Raw genomic sequence first — 20,164 nt, forward strand, 5'->3', positions numbered from 1 at the left:
TCAAGCACTAACTATTTTGAGGACACTTAACCTCAAGCACTGACTATTTTGAGGACACTTAACCTCAAGCACTGACTATTTTGAGGACACTTAACCTCAAGCAATAACTATTTTGAGGACACTTAACCTCAAGCACTAACTATTTTGAGGACACTTAACCTCAAACACTAACTATTTTGAATCATAAAAACGGTTGATTTCCCACTACTGTTGGTTTGACTAGGTACGATGAAACATAGTAATCGTCTAAATTTGGTTCTGAGTTCCGAATAGCAGTACTTTGAATTAACAGGTGTCTGCTTACCTTTTTTTTATGTTGAGGCACGCCTGACGATTACGTCTGCCTCCTCGTACCGGTGTATGGGTCTCTCTCCCGATCTGTCGGTCGGGCCGGAACCCTCTGGACTCCCTCTTTTCAGCGTTGGGGTCACCATTTGAAGGACTGAAAATCTTTGTGTCTAATCCAATATGTAATGATGGTAATCAATGACACAAATATGTGTTCTAGAAAGAGTGGTCTGGAGTCGCAAAGGTCCGATAATATCAGCTTTAATGCAGCAGTTGGAAATCAACAAGTACAGAGCTCTGGGGTTGTCTACGTTTCCCTACCCGCAACAGAGTTTGGGCTGGTTCACGAAGTCCAACTGGCTATCTGTCCCTGCCCCAGCATATATTATACAGTGCAATTGAAACAGAAATATCAAAAAAGGGTTGAGCTTGTTCTCTCGTGTATCAGGGAGTTTGTTCTTCCCCACGCATCCCTTCTGCTCGGGTGCTGTCTCAGCCTGGATTCAAGGTTGCTTCTGAAATGGAGAGATAACAACACAAAATACAGCCTGTTTCCCACACCCTGTGTGAGACACAATGTTTTAAGCCTGAGCACACTTCTAAGTTCATAAGATATACATTTAATAAGCACAAAACATAACTTTAATACATGTATCCTGTTTAAAGTCTTACGAGCATTGTTCCCGTTGCTATATAGTGCAAAGTGCCTGTGATGCATTTGGTGATTAAGTTGCCACAAATATTAATAACTGGAATTATAGATAGTGCCATGCCCATGATACAGCTAATGATTATAGCACTAGAATTATACTGTAACGTATAATAAATTCTTTACCTTCCACCGCATATTGCAGTCCCTTCTGCTGGATCTGGAGATATTACTCCAAAAATCATCACTCACACTGACAGATTGTCCCTGTACTCGCCGCCATGGCTTTTGACAAGTAGCCTACCCAGCGTATACCATTAGGCTACTTAGCGACGTCAGCTGATCTGAAGTTCGACGTCTAAGGGGAACTATTTCTCTGCTGATCAACACTACGAATGGTAACAAATAAAATGTAAAAATACACACTGCGTTAAGTTATATTTTCGTTTTGGCAAGTAGCTGTGTAATAAGCAAGATAATGTATATAATGCCGGTCATTATTGGGAAAATAAGCCCCTTCAGGTCGAAGCAAAACCCCTCCGCGTACCCCGGGACTTACTGTAGGCTACAGTACATATCGACATTGTTAGCTAATTCACATTGCTGATGTTACGTGTACTACCAAACTGTTCAGTTGGTGTTTCAGGATGATACAGACTTTGAAAGGTATAAGACACTTAATGACATCGTCTACAATGAAACATGCAGGTGAGAAGGAAGTTTAACACTTAAGTATTCAACGCATTGTGTTGTAGTCTAATTGTGTCTGTTCTTTGTGGCGGACAAACGTCCTTGCGTGTGTTTGTGTAGTATGTATGGGACAGAGAATCGCAGATTTAATCGCGTTTTAACATAACCTTTCACTCAATTCACAGTTTGAAACTATTAATGTGCAACAGTTTCAGAGTTCAACATGCCGGTGCCATGGGGAGAAATCAGAGGCAAAGTCTGGGGTCCTGACCATGGCTGTCCTGTACTTTGCCTGCACGGGTGGGCTGACAACTGTGGAACATTCAACACACTTGTACCCTAACTGCCACAAGGTACCTAGAATAATTAAATTGCGCACTGTGTTGTCTGAACACATTGATGAAAAGGGCTGACAGTGTTACTAATGCAAGGTAAAGAGAAAAATAAATGTAGCAGAAAATCTGAACACAGTGTGTGTGGAATAAGGATTCTGTTGCATATTTTCTTCCGTAATCCCCGTGGCTAAACCCTGGCAAGGACATTAAGAAGAAAGGATCATCCACTTCTGTTTCTCTGTCAGTCCCACACATCACTTTTTCTTACTTGCATGGTTTTTCTCTCTTTGACAGGCTTCCGGTATGTAGCCGTAGACATGGCTGGCCACGGCCTCTCCTCCCATCGTCCTCCTGGGGTCTTTTATTCCACCCCCTCGTACGTGGCGGACGTTCGGCGAGTTGTTGACGGTACAGAGACGTGAAAAGCCAGATATTGCCATGCCATGTTACGCTGTATAACAGCACATGACGAAACTGAGATTGTCTTAGTTCAATTGGAATATAGCACACAAACCCATATCACATGCTAAGGAGTTCCAATTGATCCAAGCTATAAGCAATGCAGGGACTTGCTTGTTGTAGGTAATGGTAGGACAGTCTAATTGTTTTGTCTTGCTGAAGTTGGCCGGGGAAAATGTACAAGCAAGTATTGTCTGGTGTCGATGAGAAATCCAACCTGTTGACTTACACTTGCAGCTCTCCAGTGGAAGAAGTTCTCCATCATAGGGCACAGCATGGGTGAGTTGCAAAGTTGATCGTTATATTACATTTCATACAAACTGTCCGTCTCTCTTTTCGGTGTATGCCATCTGACCATGCTCTCTCCTCCACAGGAGGCAATATAGCAGGAATGGTAAGAGAATAGCAGAATGCGATTACTTCTACTAGCCCTTGTGTTATCTTCGGGTCATTCTGACCCATCAGTCATTGTGACCCACCGTCGTATTGCGACAACTTTACCACATACAAAAACTAAGTGAGGAATTTTCTTTTAACCGTCGGGCTGGCTCAGACCCCCACATTGGGTAAACACAACAATAGTTTGTTGTGAACCTTTGGGTCATGTGACCCGAAGGCAGCACAAGGGTTAAATCACTATATTCATAGGATACTGGCAGTTAAGCATAATGGAAGGAGTTGGCCCACGTGTTTTGAATGCTACCATGTCCCGTTACAGTTGTTAACTGTTTTTACAGTTCAGTGCCTTGTATCCAGAGATGGTGGAGTCGGTAGTGCTGCTAGACTCTTATGGATTCTTACCCACAGATCCGGTAGTTAAACATTCAGGAGATCCACAAACGCACTTTGAACACAGTTCGGATGTAGGACTATAAGAGGGTGTCGTTCTTTCTGATATTCTCTCCGTTCCTCTCTCTCTCCTTCTGTCTCCTTGTCACTTTCTTAAATCCTAGGAAGAAATTGCGCGGGTGATGAGACAGGGCTTTGATGAAATGCTCCAGTTTGATAAAAAGAGAGAGGAGATGAAGGAGAGGTTGTACACCCATGAGAAAGCCGTGCAGAGGTGAGGCTAACTACCTCCCTGGGCCTGTTTTAGTTTTTTTATCTTATTTTTTGCCCCCCCCCCCCTTCATCCCATGTTTACTCATTCTCTTCCAGACTCATGGCTGCAAACCCCAATCTGTCCGAGCAGTCTGCTTGCATTCTTTTAGAACGAGGCCTCGCTGAGGTGGAAGGGGGTAAATATGGTGTATAGTTTTAAAATGCCACATGTAGTGTTTGTTTTGTGCTGTAATGGCCCTGGGGGCTGGGTCATGTGAAGTGTTTCTTATTTTTCTTTCTTTTGTGTCACCTAAGGAGTGGTTTTTACCCGTGACGTTCGGATCAATATGGTGAGAGACAATGAAATGTGTTCATGAGACACTTGCTGAAAATGTTCAAAAATTGGGTTGACACTCAAAAAGAAGGATATTGTAGATCTGCCAGCATTTATTGTTTAATTCTTCACGGCTAATTTGTAATGCTGCATGATTTGATGACTAGTTGGCATACATCGGAAATGTTAATGGAAAAAAAATCATTCAGTCAAGTTCCAGTGGTGTGTGCCAAGCAAAGTCATATTCATGCAGCATAGGGAGAGATTACACTCCACACCAAAGCTGTGAGCCAAGAAAATATTAACACTTAATAAAGTCCTATGGAAAATTGACAGCAGCATTAACCTGATGTTAATATCTCTTGTAAACACAGTATATGTGCATTGAAGCCAGTGCGTGATGGTTGTAGTCAAATGGTTTCTACAAACGTCAAGGGCTATATTTCAGCATCTCAGAAGAAGGGATTAATGTTTCCGCAGACGGCTCTAGGCTTAGCGCCAGGGGCGATTCTAGGATCAGACCTTTGGGGGTGCACTCAGCCCCCAATGAGAATGTGACATGAATACAGTGTTGGGCAAAAGTGCTAAACCCCCTCGCTAATAACAGGCATGCAAACAGGTCAGGGGTGAAAAAGGTGAGAAGGATACGGCGACCCCCTAGGGGGGCCCCAGAAGATTTATTTATTAATTTGAAAGTTAAACGCATGAATCTGGTGCACTTTGAGAGCAAAATGAAGAGGCTAGATCTATGTAGAATCTGTGCTCTTGTAAACAATGTCATGTCCTTTTCACCATAAATAAATGTTTTGTATAGGATACATAATAAAAAAAACGATTATACAAACGGGATTACCTGTGCTGAACTACTTTAAAAAGCAAAAGTCAAATGGATCACTTACAGTAAAGCTAACACACATCCAATAGACATCATTTTTTATATACTAGATGATGTAAGATGGTGAGTCTCACCTAAAGTTGAGGAGTTTGCATGCTTGTAATAAATCCCTAATTTCACTGGATAACAATCAATTAATATGTTTATGTATAATTATGCAAAATATTGAATTAATGAAAAATTAAGGATGTCGCTTTCTTCATGAACTACCAGCATCAAATGATAATAAACAATAATTATTTTTGTATTATAATTTTTTTAGGGGTGCTGAGATGACATTTTGATTAAATCCTGCTTGAGCATCCCAAAAAAGTGTCTAAAATCGCCACTGCTTAGCGCTGTACCACAACATCAGCAAAAAAAGAACTACAGTTGTAGTTTGATGTGTGTATGTAGTCTTGCAACAATAAACACATGGATATAAAATAATTCGTTTGATTCATCAATGTATGCTTTGTTTATCAGTATATGCTCACTTGTTACTTGCCGAAATGTGTTTCAGAAAAACATCGAACGAGTCAGTATGGAACAGTGTCTAGAGTTGAAGTCACTGATACAAGCTAAAGTACTAGTTGTACTGTAAGTACTTAGTGTACTAAGCTACAGTACACTTAAGTATACACTATACTTAAGTGCTATACTTAAGTGCAGTAGTTTAAGTAAATTCCTAACCTTTCTTCCAGAGCTGACGAGGGCTTTGAGAAGTTCTTTTCGGAACCCGATCAGAAGAAATTTACCTCTGCTCTTATTCAAGGCTACAAGGATCACAAAGTGAGTGGTATATAATTGACAGTATATATTTAAGTGCAACAGGATTGAAACCTCATGAAATATTTGATTGTGTCCTGTATATTTAGGAAAGATTATGCTAAGCAGACACAGCAGCACATCAGAGAGAGAGCAGGGATAATTTTAGGTGGAAACGCCACGGCGACCCGCATTACTGAAGAGTTACAGATTTTTTTGTATTCTTTCTTTCTATTCTTTTGTATTTTTTATTTTGTATTCTTATTCTCTAACCCCTCCTTCCAGGGCATCGTGATGACAGTCCCCGGAGATCACCATGTCCACCTGAACAGTCCTGAGAGAGTGGCCACATTCGTCGCTGATTTCCTCCAGTCCAACTCTACCTCATACGTCTCTGGAGAGGAAGTCGCCAAGTTATAACAGACACAAACACTTTACCAGCACACTCTCTTACACAGTGAGATGTTCTTTAACTGTCATTCTAATCGGGTCACAAAACCTAAAATACTCACACAGTACTTTTCTACTGTATAATTGTACTACTGCATTAATGTGTGCCTTCGTAAAGTGAGTAACTACACAGGGCTACTGAAAGTCACTTATGTGCTTCCAATCTACTCATGAACAAACATTTTCTCCCAACATACTCGTATCCTAATATTTGTAACAAACTGTGCCAATGTTTTGATCTTTTAAAGAAACTTATCTCGTGGCGACCTATTCATGTTGTATGTTTTCAAGCAGTTCCTTGATACTGTTCTGCGGAAATGTGTTCTGCGGAAATGTGTTGAGTATCAACGTGATGCTTCCAGTAAAGAAAGCCCCAGCCATCACCACATTGTCCCATTGGTGTTCCCATGGCGCCAGGGCTGGAGAGGGTCAACAAGTGTGAGAGGCGGGGAAGGAGATGCTCCTGCCATGTGGTACAGAGGGAGTCACGTCCACATTGAGATAAGGCTACAGGATTGGTGCGAGAGAGGAGGATGGATAGAGAGGCAGAGAACTGACCAGAAGTAACAAGGGAAGTGAGGAGGGGGGAAAGAGTGAGAGGATGAGAGTTCCCTCTAGGTAGGAGACTAAACAAATCGAGAGAGAGAGAGAGAGACAAAGACAGAAAGGGAGAAATAGCAAAGGGAGAAAGGGAAATTGAGACATGGCAAGAGAAAGAATGAAAGAAGTGTGAGAAGCAGCAATGTAGTGTTTGTGTTTGCATTTATGTGTCTGTTGATGAGGGGAGCTTGTGGACAAATTGCTGACCGCTTGCTAACTCCTCTCTCACTCACTCTCTTTCTTTCTCACTTTCTCACTCTCTTTCTTTCTCACTTTCTCTCTCATGCACAACAGAGACATGTCTATAATCTAACACAGGTGACGAGGTGACTACCAGAACAGGCAGGAATGCGTGTGTTCATGTGTATGTCCTGGTGGATAAACATCTTGTTGATACATTCTACGGTTCTGTCTAAGGTTTAGCCAGTGAAGCCCAGCCCTTTGTAAGTGACGTCGATGTCAGCGATGACCACGGCCATCACCCTCCTCAAGGTGTCCTGCCCAGCCGCATCCAGCCCGGCCTTTTCCCCCATGACCTTGGCGATGACCTCAGTGATAAGCTAGTATGAAAACAGACCAAATATTTCTCCTCAATATTTCTTATTGAGGAGAAATGGAAAAATTTACAGAAATAATTGACTGCATAATGGTAACGTGATTATGGTTACTGTATGGTGTGAATGGGTATATGAATAAAATATGAATACGCTGTCGATGTTTTTTAGATAATATCCTTGACAAATCAATTAAAGTAAAACTTTGAATCTGCCACTAATGGTGACAAAAAATAAATAAGGATTCTAATAATAACACATAAAATAATTGGATCTTGCCAGTCGCCAGTGTCACCAGCTCAAGACTCTGCTATATTTGTTCATCACCAATCCCCTCCCAGCACACCCTCCTCCACCTCACACTTCTCTGCCTCTCTTAGGTCAAGTTCAAATCATGACAGTATGGAGGTCGATTTCGTCAACGGTACTCTAATAATATCAAGGGCTTTGAGACACATTTATGTTTTTTTTTCTTCTCCGTCAGCTTCCTGCCGTATTCTTCAGTACTGAGTAGTGGACTGTGTTGTGTATAGACTCAGTGAGTTGTGACATGCCAATACTAGCCTAACTGGTGTCAATTAACCTTCAGGCATAGTTTAAAGATCAGTCCATAAAATGGCTACGGGTATCACTTAAAATTGCACTTTCTTTCTTTCTGGACAAAAAATAAACCCAAACAAACAAGCAAAACACTAGTGAATACAATTCATGGGTCTTAACATAGGCCAGTGTATTAGCCTGATTAAATACATATTTTCAAATGGAGATGTATGGTATCATGTAAGTAGGCTAATTTCCTATTTTCGAAGAATTGAATTCACCATATAGATTCTGAAGGGTTATTCTAAAGGCTAAAGTTGAAAGGTTTTCTGGCATTTGTCTTTGTAACATATGCCTTCTGGCGACGCTATGCAGAAATTACTGTTCTGTACGTCCCAGGCCAATCTTTTAACAACAAAGGTGATTGGTTAGTTGACTGCTCAATCATATTTACAGATTTGGTTACCCAATGGCGTGTTTGAAGGAGAAAGACGCATTGAGACTTCATTGGTGAAAACATGTGTTTTTACAAAACCCGGAAGCGACAGAGGAAGGTTAGAGTCGGCTGAATTTGTGTTTGTTTTTAGGATTCAAAGTTATGATTTAGAGCTGTTAAATGCTTAGACATATGTTTATGTATATCGACATTGTTAACTACTGTTCAGTTGGTGTTTCAGAATGATACAGACTTTGAAAGGTATGAGACACTTAATGACATCGTCTACAATGAAACATGCAGGTGAGAAGGCAGTTTAACGCTAAAGTATTCAACGCATTGTGTTGTAGTCTAATTGTGTGTGTTCTTTGTGGTGCTTGCGTGTGTTTGTGTATGTATGGGACAGAGAATCGCAGATTTAATCGCGTTTTAACATATAACCTTTCACTCAATTCACAGTTTGAAACTATTAATGTGCAACAGTTTCAGAGTTCAACATGCCCGTGCCATGGGGAGAAATCAAAGGCAAGGTCTGGGGTCCTGACCATGGCTGTCCTGTACTTTGCCTGCACGGGTGGGCTGACAACTGTGGAACATTCAACACCCTTGTACCCTTACTGCCACAAGGTACCTAACTATATTGAATAAATTGCACACTGTGCTGTCTGAACACATTGATGAATAGGACTGACAGTGTTACTAATGCCAAGGTTTCTCAAATGTTTTCTCCTGCAGTGAGTTTTTCTGGGAGTTTTTCCTTGTCTTCCTGAGGGTTTAGGTTAGTTTATGGGCAGTTCTATGGGCGTATGTGAAGCCCTCTGTGACATGCTTGCGTGTAAAAGGGCTATACAAATAAATGTTAATTTGATTTGAATGTAAGGTAAAGAGAAAAATGGGGGGGGGGGGGTGACAATGACTGAAGGGTCACACTGACCTGAAGATAACACAAGGGGTAAGAAGAAAGAATTATCCACTTCTGTTTCTCTGTCAGTCCCACTCACCACTTTTTCTTACGAGCATTGTTTTTCTCTATCTCTCTTTGACAGACTTCCGGTATGTAGCCGTAGACATGGCTGGCCACGGCCTCTCCTCCCATCGTCCTCCTGGGGTCTTTTATTCCTTTCCCTCGTACGTGGCGGACGTTCGACGAGTTGTTGACGGTACAGAGACGTGAAAAGCCAGATATTGCCATGCCATGTTACGCTGTATAACAGCACATGACAAAGCTATTGCCATAGTTCAATTGGAATACAGCACACAAACCCATATCACATGCTAAGGGTTTACAGTTCCAATTGATCCAAGCTATAAGCAATGCAGGGACTTGCTTGTTGTAGGTAATGGTAGGACGGTCTAATTGTTTTGTCTTGTTGAAGTTGGGCCGGGGGAAGATGCACAAGCAAGTATTGTCTGGTGTCGATGAGAAATCCAACCTGTTGACTTACATTTGCAGCTCTCCAGTGGAAGAAGTTCTCCATCATAGGGCACAGCATGGGTGAGTTGCAAAGTTGATCGTTATATTACATTTCATATAAACTGTCCGTTTCTCTTTTCGGTGTATGCCATCTGACCATGCTCTCTCCTCCACAGGAGGCAATATAGCAGGAATGGTAAGAGAATAGCAGAATGCGATTACTTCTACTAGCCCTTGTGTTATCTTCGGGTCATTCTGACCCATCAGTCATTGTGACCCACCTTCGTATTGCTACAACTTTACCGCATACAAAAACAAAGTGAGGAATTTTCTTTTAACCGCGGGCTGTCTCAGACCCCCACATTGTGAAGGTTAAAAGAAAATGCTAGTCATTTGTTTTTGTATTGGGTAAAATTGGGTAAACACAACGATGGTTCGTTGTGAACCTTTGGGTCATGTGACCCGAAGGCAGCACAAGGGTTAAATCACTATATTCATAGGATACTGGCAGTTAAGCATAATGGAAGGAGTTGGCCCACGTGTTTTGAATGCTACCATGTCCCGTTACAGTTGTTAACTGTTTTTACAGTTCAGTGCCTTGTATCCAGAGATGGTGGAGTCGGTAGTGCTGCTAGACTCTTATGGATTCTTACCCACAGATCCGGTAGTTAAACATTCATGAGATCCACAAACGCACTTTGAACACAGTTCGGATGTAGGACTATAAGAGGGTGTCGTTCTTTCTGATATTCTCTCCGTTCCTCTCTCTCTCCTTCTGTCTCCTTGTCACTTTCTTAAATCCTAGGAAGAAATTGCGCGGGTGATGAGACAGGGCTTTGATGAAATGCTCCAGTTTGATAAAAAGAGAGAGGAGATGAAGGAGAGGTTGTACACCCATGAGAAAGCCGTGCAGAGGTGAGGCTAACTACCTCCCTGGGCCTGTTTTAGTTTTTTTATCTTATTTTTTGCCCCCCCCCCCCTTCATCCCATGTTTACTCATTCTCTTCCAGACTCATGGCTGCAAACCCCAATCTGTCCGAGCAGTCTGCTTGCATTCTTTTAGAACGAGGCCTCGCTGAGGTGGAAGGGGGTAAATATGGTGTATAGTTTTAAAATGCCACATGTAGTGTTTGTTTTGTGCTGTAATGGCCCTGGGGGCTGGGTCATGTGAAGTGTTTCTTATTTTTCTTTCTTTTGTGTCACCTAAGGAGTGGTTTTTACCCGTGACGTTCGGATCAATATGGTGAGAGACAATGAAATGTGTTCATGAGACACTTGCTGAAAATGTTCAAAAATTGGGTTGACACTCAAAAAGAAGGATATTGTAGATCTGCCAGCATTTATTGTTTAATTCTTCACGGCTAATTTGTAATGCTGCATGATTTGATGACTAGTTGGCATACATCGGAAATGTTAATGGAAAAAAAATCATTCAGTCAAGTTCCAGTGGTGTGTGCCAAGCAAAGTCATATTCATGCAGCATAGGGAGAGATTACACTCCACACCAAAGCTGTGAGCCAAGAAAATATTAACACTTAATAAAGTCCTATGGAAAATTGACAGCAGCATTAACCTGATGTTAATATCTCTTGTAAACACAGTATATGTGCATTGAAGCCAGTGCGTGATGGTTGTAGTCAAATGGTTTCTACAAACGTCAAGGGCTATATTTCAGCATCTCAGAAGAAGGGATTAATGTTTCCGCAGACGGCTCTAGGCTTAGCGCCAGGGGCGATTCTAGGATCAGACCTTTGGGGGTGCACTCAGCCCCCAATGAGAATGTGACATGAATACAGTGTTGGGCAAAAGTGCTAAACCCCCTCGCTAATAACAGGCATGCAAACAGGTCAGGGGTGAAAAAGGTGAGAAGGATACGGCGACCCCCTAGGGGGGCCCCAGAAGATTTATTTATTAATTTGAAAGTTAAACGCATGAATCTGGTGCACTTTGAGAGCAAAATGAAGAGGCTAGATCTATGTAGAATCTGTGCTCTTGTAAACAATGTCATGTCCTTTTCACCATAAATAAATGTTTTGTATAGGATACATAATAAAAAAAACGATTATACAAACGGGATTACCTGTGCTGAACTACTTTAAAAAGCAAAAGTCAAATGGATCACTTACAGTAAAGCTAACACACATCCAATAGACATCATTTTTTATATACTAGATGATGTAAGATGGTGAGTCTCACCTAAAGTTGAGGAGTTTGCATGCTTGTAATAAATCCCTAATTTCACTGGATAACAATCAATTAATATGTTTATGTATAATTATGCAAAATATTGAATTAATGAAAAATTAAGGATGTCGCTTTCTTCATGAACTACCAGCATCAAATGATAATAAACAATAATTATTTTTGTATTATAATTTTTTTAGGGGTGCTGAGATGACATTTTGATTAAATCCTGCTTGAGCATCCCAAAAAAGTGTCTAAAATCGCCACTGCTTAGCGCTGTACCACAACATCAGCAAAAAAAGAACTACAGTTGTAGTTTGATGTGTGTATGTAGTCTTGCAACAATAAACACATGGATATAAAATAATTCGTTTGATTCATCAATGTATGCTTTGTTTATCAGTATATGCTCACTTGTTACTTGCCGAAATGTGTTTCAGAAAAACATCGAACGAGTCAGTATGGAACAGTGTCTAGAGTTGAAGTCACTGATACAAGCTAAAGTACTAGTTGTACTGTAAGTACTTAGTGTACTAAGCTACAGTACACTTAAGTATACACTATACTTAAGTGCTATACTTAAGTGCAGTAGTTTAAGTAAATTCCTAACCTTTCTTCCAGAGCTGACGAGGGCTTTGAGAAGTTCTTTTCGGAACCCGATCAGAAGAAATTTACCTCTGCTCTTATTCAAGGCTACAAGGATCACAAAGTGAGTGGTATATAATTGACAGTATATATTTAAGTGCAACAGGATTGAAACCTCATGAAATATTTGATTGTGTCCTGTATATTTAGGAAAGATTATGCTAAGCAGACACAGCAGCACATCAGAGAGAGAGCAGGGATAATTTTAGGTGGAAACGCCACGGCGACCCGCATTACTGAAGAGTTACAGATTTTTTTGTATTCTTTCTTTCTATTCTTTTGTATTTTTTATTTTGTATTCTTATTCTCTAACCCCTCCTTCCAGGGCATCGTGATGACAGTCCCCGGAGATCACCATGTCCACCTGAACAGTCCTGAGAGAGTGGCCACATTCGTCGCTGATTTCCTCCAGTCCAACTCTACCTCATACGTCTCTGGAGAGGAAGTCGCCAAGTTATAACAGACACAAACACTTTACCAGCACACTCTCTTACACAGTGAGATGTTCTTTAACTGTCATTCTAATCGGGTCACAAAACCTAAAATACTCACACAGTACTTTTCTACTGTATAATTGTACTACTGCATTAATGTGTGCCTTCGTAAAGTGAGTAACTACACAGGGCTACTGAAAGTCACTTATGTGCTTCCAATCTACTCATGAACAAACATTTTCTCCCAACATACTCGTATCCTAATATTTGTAACAAACTGTGCCAATGTTTTGATCTTTTAAAGAAACTTATCTCGTGGCGACCTATTCATGTTGTATGTTTTCAAGCAGTTCCTTGATACTGTTCTGCGGAAATGTGTTCTGCGGAAATGTGTTGAGTATCAACGTGATGCTTCCAGTAAAGAAAGCCCCAGCCATCACCACATTGTCCCATTGGTGTTCCCATGGCGCCAGGGCTGGAGAGGGTCAACAAGTGTGAGAGGCGGGGAAGGAGATGCTCCTGCCATGTGGTACAGAGGGAGTCACGTCCACATTGAGATAAGGCTACAGGATTGGTGCGAGAGAGGAGGATGGATAGAGAGGCAGAGAACTGACCAGAAGTAACAAGGGAAGTGAGGAGGGGGGAAAGAGTGAGAGGATGAGAGTTCCCTCTAGGTAGGAGACTAAACAAATCGAGAGAGAGAGAGAGAGACAAAGACAGAAAGGGAGAAATAGCAAAGGGAGAAAGGGAAATTGAGACATGGCAAGAGAAAGAATGAAAGAAGTGTGAGAAGCAGCAATGTAGTGTTTGTGTTTGCATTTATGTGTCTGTTGATGAGGGGAGCTTGTGGACAAATTGCTGACCGCTTGCTAACTCCTCTCTCACTCACTCTCTTTCTTTCTCACTTTCTCACTCTCTTTCTTTCTCACTTTCTCTCTCATGCACAACAGAGACATGTCTATAATCTAACACAGGTGACGAGGTGACTACCAGAACAGGCAGGAATGCGTGTGTTCATGTGTATGTCCTGGTGGATAAACATCTTGTTGATACATTCTACGGTTCTGTCTAAGGTTTAGCCAGTGAAGCCCAGCCCTTTGTAAGTGACGTCGATGTCAGCGATGACCACGGCCATCACCCTCCTCAAGGTGTCCTGCCCAGCCGCATCCAGCCCGGCCTTTTCCCCCATGACCTTGGCGATGACCTCAGTGATAAGCTAGTATGAAAACAGACCAAATATTTCTCCTCAATATTTCTTATTGAGGAGAAATGGAAAAATTTACAGAAATAATTGACTGCATAATGGTAACGTGATTATGGTTACTGTATGGTGTGAATGGGTATATGAATAAAATATGAATACGCTGTCGATGTTTTTTAGATAATATCCTTGACAAATCAATTAAAGTAAAACTTTGAATCTGCCACTAATGGTGACAAAAAATAAATAAGGATTCTAATAATAACACATAAAATAATTGGATCTTGCCAGTCGCCAGTGTCACCAGCTCAAGACTCTGCTATATTTGTTCATCACCAATCCCCTCCCAGCACACCCTCCTCCACCTCACACTTCTCTGCCTCTCTTAGGTCAAGTTCAAATCATGACAGTATGGAGGTCGATTTCGTCAACGGTACTCTAATAATATCAAGGGCTTTGAGACACATTTATGTTTTTTTTTCTTCTCCGTCAGCTTCCTGCCGTATTCTTCAGTACTGAGTAGTGGACTGTGTTGTGTATAGACTCAGTGAGTTGTGACATGCCAATACTAGCCTAACTGGTGTCAATTAACCTTCAGGCATAGTTTAAAGATCAGTCCATAAAATGGCTACGGGTATCACTTAAAATTGCACTTTCTTTCTTTCTGGACAAAAAATAAACCCAAACAAACAAGCAAAACACTAGTGAATACAATTCATGGGTCTTAACATAGGCCAGTGTATTAGCCTGATTAAATACATATTTTCAAATGGAGATGTATGGTATCATGTAAGTAGGCTAATTTCCTATTTTCGAAGAATTGAATTCACCATATAGATTCTGAAGGGTTATTCTAAAGGCTAAAGTTGAAAGGTTTTCTGGCATTTGTCTTTGTAACATATGCCTTCTGGCGACGCTATGCAGAAATTACTGTTCTGTACGTCCCAGGCCAATCTTTTAACAACAAAGGTGATTGGTTAGTTGACTGCTCAATCATATTTACAGATTTGGTTACCCAATGGCGTGTTTGAAGGAGAAAGACGCATTGAGACTTCATTGGTGAAAACATGTGTTTTTACAAAACCCGGAAGCGACAGAGGAAGGTTAGAGGCGGCTGAATTTGTGTTTGTTTTTAGGATTCAAAGTTATGATTTAGAGCTGTTAAATGCTTAGACATATGTTTATGTATATCGACATTGTTAACTACTGTTCAGTTGGTGTTTCAGAATGATACAGACTTTGAAAGGTATGAGACACTTAATGACATCGTCTACAATGAAACATGCAGGTGAGAAGGCAGTTTAACGCTAAAGTATTCAACGCATTGTGTTGTAGTCTAATTGTGTGTGTTCTTTGTGGTGCTTGCGTGTGTTTGTGTATGTATGGGACAGAGAATCGCAGATTTAATCGCGTTTTAACATATAACCTTTCACTCAATTCACAGTTTGAAACTATTAATGTGCAACAGTTTCAGAGTTCAACATGCCCGTGCCATGGGGAGAAATCAAAGGCAAGGTCTGGGGTCCTGACCATGGCTGTCCTGTACTTTGCCTGCACGGGTGGGCTGACAACTGTGGAACATTCAACACCCTTGTACCCTTACTGCCACAAGGTACCTAACTATATTGAATAAATTGCACACTGTGCTGTCTGAACACATTGATGAATAGGACTGACAGTGTTACTAATGCCAAGGTTTCTCAAATGTTTTCTCCTGCAGTGAGTTTTTCTGGGAGTTTTTCCTTGTCTTCCTGAGGGTTTAGGTTAGTTTATGGGCAGTTCTATGGGCGTATGTGAAGCCCTCTGTGACATGCTTGCGTGTAAAAGGGCTATACAAATAAATGTTAATTTGATTTGAATGTAAGGTAAAGAGAAAAATGGGGGGGGGGGGTGACAATGACTGAAGGGTCACACTGACCTGAAGATAACACAAGGGGTAAGAAGAAAGAATTATCCACTTCTGTTTCTCTGTCAGTCCCACTCACCACTTTTTCTTACGAGCATTGTTTTTCTCTATCTCTCTTTGACAGACTTCCGGTATGTAGCCGTAGACATGGCTGGCCACGGCCTCTCCTCCCATCGTCCTCCTGGGGTCTTTTATTCCTTTCCCTCGTACGTGGCGGACGTTCGACGAGTTGTTGACGGTACAGAGACGTGAAAAGCCAGATATTGCCATGCCATGTTACGCTGTATAACAGCACATGACAAAGCTGAGATTGCCATAGTTCAATTGGAATACAGCACACAAACCCATATCACATGCTAAGGGTTTACAGTTCCAATTGATCCAAGCTATAAGCAATGCAGGGACTTGCTTGTTGTAGGTAATGGTAGGACGGTCTAATTGTTTTGTCTTGTTGAAGTTGGGCCGGGGGAAGATGCACAAGCAAGTATTGTCTGGTGTCGATGAGAAATCCAACCTGTTGACTTACATTTGCAGCTCTCCAGTGGAAGAAGTTCTCCATCATAGGGCACAGCATGGGTGAGTTGCAAAGTTGATCGTTATATTACATTTCATATAAACTGTCCGTTTCTCTTTTCGGTGTATGCCATCTGACCATGCTCTCTCCTCCACAGGAGGCAATATAGCAGGAATGGTAAGAGAATAGCAGAATGCGATTACTTCTACTAGCCCTTGTGTTATCTTCGGGTCATTCTGACCCATCAGTCATTGTGACCCACCTTCGTATTGCTACAACTTTACCGCATACAAAAACAAAGTGAGGAATTTTCTTTTAACCGCGGGCTGTCTCAGACCCCCACATTGTGAAGGTTAAAAGAAAATGCTAGTCATTTGTTTTTGTATTGGGTAAAATTGGGTAAACACAACGATGGTTCGTTGTGAACCTTTGGGTCATGTGACCCGAAGGCAGCACAAGGGTTAAATCACTATATTCATAGGATAATGGCAGTTTACCATTGAGTTGGCCCACGTGTTTTGAATGCTACCATGTCCCGTTACAGTTGTTAACTGTTTTTACAGTTCAGTGCCTTGTATCCAGAGATGGTGGAGTCGGTAGTGCTGCTAGACTCTTATGGATTCTTACCCACAGATCCGGTAGTTAAACATTCAGGAGATCCACAAACGCACTTTGAACACAGTTCGGATGTAGGACTATAAGAGGGTGTCGTTCTTTCTGATATTCTCTCCGTTCCTCTCTCTCTCCTTCTGTCTCCTTGTCACTTTCTTAAATCCTAGGAAGAAATTGCGCGGGTGATGAGACAGGGCTTTGATGAAATGCTCCAGTTTGATAAAAAGAGAGAGGAGATGAAGGAGAGGTTGTACACCCATGAGAAAGCCGTGCAGAGGTGAGGCTAACTACCTCCCTGGGCCTGTTTTAGTTTTTTTATCTTATTTTTTGCCCCCCCCCTTCATCCCATGTTTACTCATTCTCTTCCAGACTCATGGCTGCAAACCCCAATCTGTCCGAGCAGTCTGCTTGCATTCTTTTAGAACGAGGCCTCGCTGAGGTGGAAGGGGGTAAATATGGTGTATAGTTTTAAAATGCCACATGTAGTGTTTGTTTTGTGCTGTAATGGCCCTGGGGGCTGGGTCATGTGAAGTGTTTCTTATTTTTCTTTCTTTTGTGTCACCTAAGGAGTGGTTTTTACCCGTGACTTTCGGATCAATCTGGTGAGAGACAATGAAATGTGTCAATGAGACACTTGCTGAAAATGTTCAAAAATTGGGTTCACACTCAAAAAGTAGGATATTATAGATCTGCCAGCATTTATTGTTTACTTTTTCACGGCTAATTTGTAATGCTGCATGATTCGATGACTAGTTGGCACACATCGGAAATGTTAATGGTAAAAACTCATTCAGTCAAGTTCCAGTGGTGTGTGCCAAGCAAAGTCATGTATTCATGCAGCATAGGGAGAGATTACACTCCACGCCAAAGCTGTGAGCCAAGAAAATATTAACACTTAATAAAGTCCCATGAAAAATGGACAGCAGCATTAACCTGATGTTAATGTCACTTCTAAATACAGAATATGTGCAGTGAAGCCGGTGTGATGGTTGTAGTCAAATGGTTTCTACAAATGTCAAGGGCTATATTTCAGCATCTCAGGAGAAGGGATTATTTTTTCCGCAGACTGCTCTAGGCTTAGCGCTGTACCACAACATCATCAAAAAAAGAACAACACATTTGCAGTGTAAAGTTCTGTTTATACAGTTGTAGTTTAACGTTGTGTGTATGCAGTCTTACAACAGTAACCACACATGGATATAAAATAATTCGTTTTATTCATCAGTGTATGCTTTGTTTATCAGTTTATGCTCACGTGTTACTTTGAAATGTGTTTCAGAAAAACATTGCGCGAGTCAGTCTGGAACAGTGTCTAGAGCTGCAGTCACTGATACAAGCTAAAGTACTAGTAGTACTGTAAGTGCATACTAAACTAAGCTACACTACACTTTAGCATACACTATACTTTAGTGCCGTGGTTTAAGTTAATTCCTAACCTTTCCACCAGTGCTGACGGGGGTTTTGAGAAGATGTTTTCGGAACCCGATCAGAAGAAATTGACCTCTGCTCTTATTCAAGGCTACAAGGATCACAAAGTGAGTGGTACATCATTTACAGTATATGTTTAAGTGCAACAGGATTGAAGCCTCATGAAATGTTTGGTTGTGTCCTGTATATTTTAGAAAAGATTATGCTAAGCAGACACAGCAGCACATCACAGAGAGAGCAGGGATGTTTTTGGGTGGAAACGCCACGGCAACCTGCATCCCTTGGAGTTACTGATTGGCTATTTTCTTACAGACCCAGTCACCTGTAAATTCCATTATTGTCTATTATCTACAGTGTCATGTGTGGTTACAGAGTATCTGTCATAGAATTTCATAAAGACCTCTAGAATATGTAAAGGCCGTAGTTACCAAAACAAACCACCCCCCCACCACCGATATTCTCTTACCGTAAAAAAGAAAGAAGATTTCTTTCTTATTCTCTAACCCCTCCTTCCAGGGCATCGTGATGACAGTCCCCGGAGATCACCATGTCCACCTGAACAGTCCTGAGAGAGTGGCCACATTCGTCGCTGATTTCCTCCAGTCCAACTCTTCCTCATACGTCTCTGGAGAGGAAGTCGCCAAGTTATAACAGACAAAAACACTTTACCAGCACACTCTCTCTCACAGTGAGATTTACATTCATGCATTTAGCAGACGCTTTTATCCAAAGCGACCTCCAAGAGAGAGATGTTCTTTAACTGTCATTCTAATCGGGTCACAAAACCTAACATACTCACGCAGTACTTTTCTACTGTATAATCGTACTACTGCATTAATGTGTGCCTTCGTAAAGTGAGTAACGACACAGGGCTACTGAAAGTCACTTACGTGCTTCCAATCTACTCATGAACAAAAAAATGTTCCCAACATACTCATATCCTAATATTTGTAACATACTGTGCCAATGTTTTGATCTTTTCAAGAAACTTGTCTGGTTGCGACTTATTCATGTTGTATGTTTTTAAGCAGTTCCTTGCTACTGTTATGCGGAAATGTGTTGAGTAAAAGGAGCGCTTTTCAACTATAGGTTGTCATAAACTTTTGTTCACTAGTCCAATGCAAAGTAATCCATTTTCCCTTCTTGTCACCCAATAAGACATATTTGCCTTTGAAGTTGATCATTGATGTGGCCCCTAGCTCTAACTGGCAATTATGAAGCAAAGGGGAAAGAAAAATGTTCTTCCTAATCCAATTTTGGAATAAGTAGGTCATCTTTTACGCTGTTTAATCTTGGATCAGTCCTTGTCTCACAGTACATTGGTTCTTCGTTTTATAGAGCCTTGCTCCATAAAAGGGTGGCATATTGCTTCAGCCCTGTGATGATATGTGGATTGGCAAGCTGACCAATATGTCCCTGCAGCTCAATGTCCCGTAAACTGGCGCGACGGCCTCTACATTAAATGAAGTGGAATCGATTTTGTACTTGGGAGGTAGAGACATTTGAAGGACCCCCTCCCTCCCTCCTCCCCCCAAACCAGAGAAGAAGATGATGGGTTACGTAAGTTTTCCCCTCCCACTCCCTTTATCCTCTTGCCATTGCCAGGGCGGATGTTGTCATGGCAACGCTCAACCACCCACCCCTCCCCTCTCTTCCCGTGTGACGTCAGAACTCAGAGCCGTGTGAAGCTGCATGCAGCTTCATCCCCCTAGATCACCCAGGATTCTATATCGTATCGAAACCACAGGCGGAAATGCGTTAGATCCGTCAATGGTCTGAATACCTATATCTAAATGATTGTTGCTCCT

At 41.5% G+C, this 20,164-nt stretch overlaps 3 protein-coding genes across 7 annotated transcripts; all 3 read left to right on the forward strand.

Moving 5' to 3' along the window:
- The first annotated feature begins 1,552 nt into the window (after positions 1–1,552).
- LOC124483317 (serine hydrolase-like protein) lies at positions 1,553–6,067 on the forward strand. Of its 2 annotated transcripts, XM_047043718.1 has the most exons (12): positions 1,553–1,645; positions 1,837–1,981; positions 2,254–2,370; positions 2,659–2,700; positions 2,796–2,815; positions 3,159–3,233; positions 3,375–3,484; positions 3,580–3,659; positions 3,778–3,812; positions 5,194–5,270; positions 5,375–5,462; positions 5,724–6,067. In XM_047043718.1, exons 1-12 carry the CDS (start codon positions 1,640–1,642, stop codon positions 5,856–5,858), a joined length of 930 nt encoding a protein of 309 aa, XP_046899674.1. In that variant the 5' UTR covers positions 1,553–1,639; the 3' UTR covers positions 5,859–6,067. The 2 variants fall into 2 exon arrangements, with proteins under 2 accessions (XP_046899674.1, XP_046899675.1); XM_047043719.1 differs by lacking the exon at positions 1,553–1,645 and having other exon boundaries at positions 1,891–1,980; positions 2,257–2,370.
- Positions 6,068–8,084: 2,017 nt separating this feature from the next.
- Positions 8,085–14,051, forward strand: LOC124483316 (serine hydrolase-like protein). Of its 3 annotated transcripts, none has more exons than XM_047043717.1 (13): positions 8,085–8,136; positions 8,248–8,321; positions 8,502–8,645; positions 9,065–9,178; positions 9,472–9,513; positions 9,609–9,628; positions 10,022–10,096; positions 10,238–10,347; positions 10,443–10,522; positions 10,641–10,675; positions 12,057–12,133; positions 12,238–12,325; positions 12,587–12,930. In XM_047043717.1, exons 2-13 carry the CDS (start codon positions 8,261–8,263, stop codon positions 12,719–12,721), a joined length of 981 nt encoding a protein of 326 aa, XP_046899673.1. In that variant the 5' UTR covers positions 8,085–8,136; positions 8,248–8,260; the 3' UTR covers positions 12,722–12,930. The 3 variants fall into 3 exon arrangements, with proteins under 3 accessions (XP_046899673.1, XP_046899672.1, XP_046899670.1); XM_047043716.1 differs by adding an exon at positions 13,769–14,051 and having other exon boundaries at positions 8,107–8,321; positions 12,587–12,758; XM_047043714.1 differs by having other exon boundaries at positions 8,107–8,321.
- Positions 14,052–14,949: 898 nt separating this feature from the next.
- Positions 14,950–19,442, forward strand: LOC124483315 (serine hydrolase-like protein). 2 transcript variants are annotated; one of them, XM_047043713.1, is made up of 13 exons: positions 14,950–14,999; positions 15,111–15,184; positions 15,365–15,508; positions 15,927–16,040; positions 16,337–16,378; positions 16,474–16,493; positions 16,880–16,954; positions 17,096–17,205; positions 17,298–17,377; positions 17,496–17,530; positions 18,208–18,284; positions 18,376–18,463; positions 18,873–19,442. In XM_047043713.1, exons 2-13 carry the CDS (start codon positions 15,124–15,126, stop codon positions 19,005–19,007), a joined length of 981 nt encoding a protein of 326 aa, XP_046899669.1. In that variant the 5' UTR covers positions 14,950–14,999; positions 15,111–15,123; the 3' UTR covers positions 19,008–19,442. The 2 variants fall into 2 exon arrangements, with proteins under 2 accessions (XP_046899669.1, XP_046899668.1); XM_047043712.1 differs by having other exon boundaries at positions 14,966–15,184.
- Positions 19,443–20,164: the final 722 nt, after the last annotated feature.

This window comes from Hypomesus transpacificus, chromosome 21, assembly GCF_021917145.1.
Source record: "Hypomesus transpacificus isolate Combined female chromosome 21, fHypTra1, whole genome shotgun sequence".
NCBI classification, from domain to species: domain Eukaryota; kingdom Metazoa; phylum Chordata; class Actinopteri; order Osmeriformes; family Osmeridae; genus Hypomesus; species Hypomesus transpacificus.

Excerpts from the sequence above, each read along its gene's own strand:
- LOC124483317 (XM_047043718.1), top strand. Across the intron at positions 1,982-2,253 it reads GTACCCTAACTGCCACAAGG|CAGGCTTCCGGTATGTAGCC; the intron begins TACCTAGAATAA and ends TTCTCTCTTTGA. Across the intron at positions 3,485-3,579 it reads CATGAGAAAGCCGTGCAGAG|ACTCATGGCTGCAAACCCCA; the intron begins GTGAGGCTAACT and ends ATTCTCTTCCAG.
- LOC124483316 (XM_047043717.1), top strand. The coding sequence starts at position 8,261 with ATGATACAGACTTTGAAAGGTATGAGACACTTAATGACATCGTCTACA. Across the intron at positions 10,348-10,442 it reads CATGAGAAAGCCGTGCAGAG|ACTCATGGCTGCAAACCCCA; the intron begins GTGAGGCTAACT and ends ATTCTCTTCCAG. Across the intron at positions 10,676-12,056 it reads GTGACGTTCGGATCAATATG|AAAAACATCGAACGAGTCAG; the intron begins GTGAGAGACAAT and ends AATGTGTTTCAG.
- LOC124483315 (XM_047043713.1), top strand. The coding sequence starts at position 15,124 with ATGATACAGACTTTGAAAGGTATGAGACACTTAATGACATCGTCTACA. Across the intron at positions 16,955-17,095 it reads GATTCTTACCCACAGATCCG|GAAGAAATTGCGCGGGTGAT; the intron begins GTAGTTAAACAT and ends CTTAAATCCTAG. Across the intron at positions 18,285-18,375 it reads GCTAAAGTACTAGTAGTACT|TGCTGACGGGGGTTTTGAGA; the intron begins GTAAGTGCATAC and ends CCTTTCCACCAG.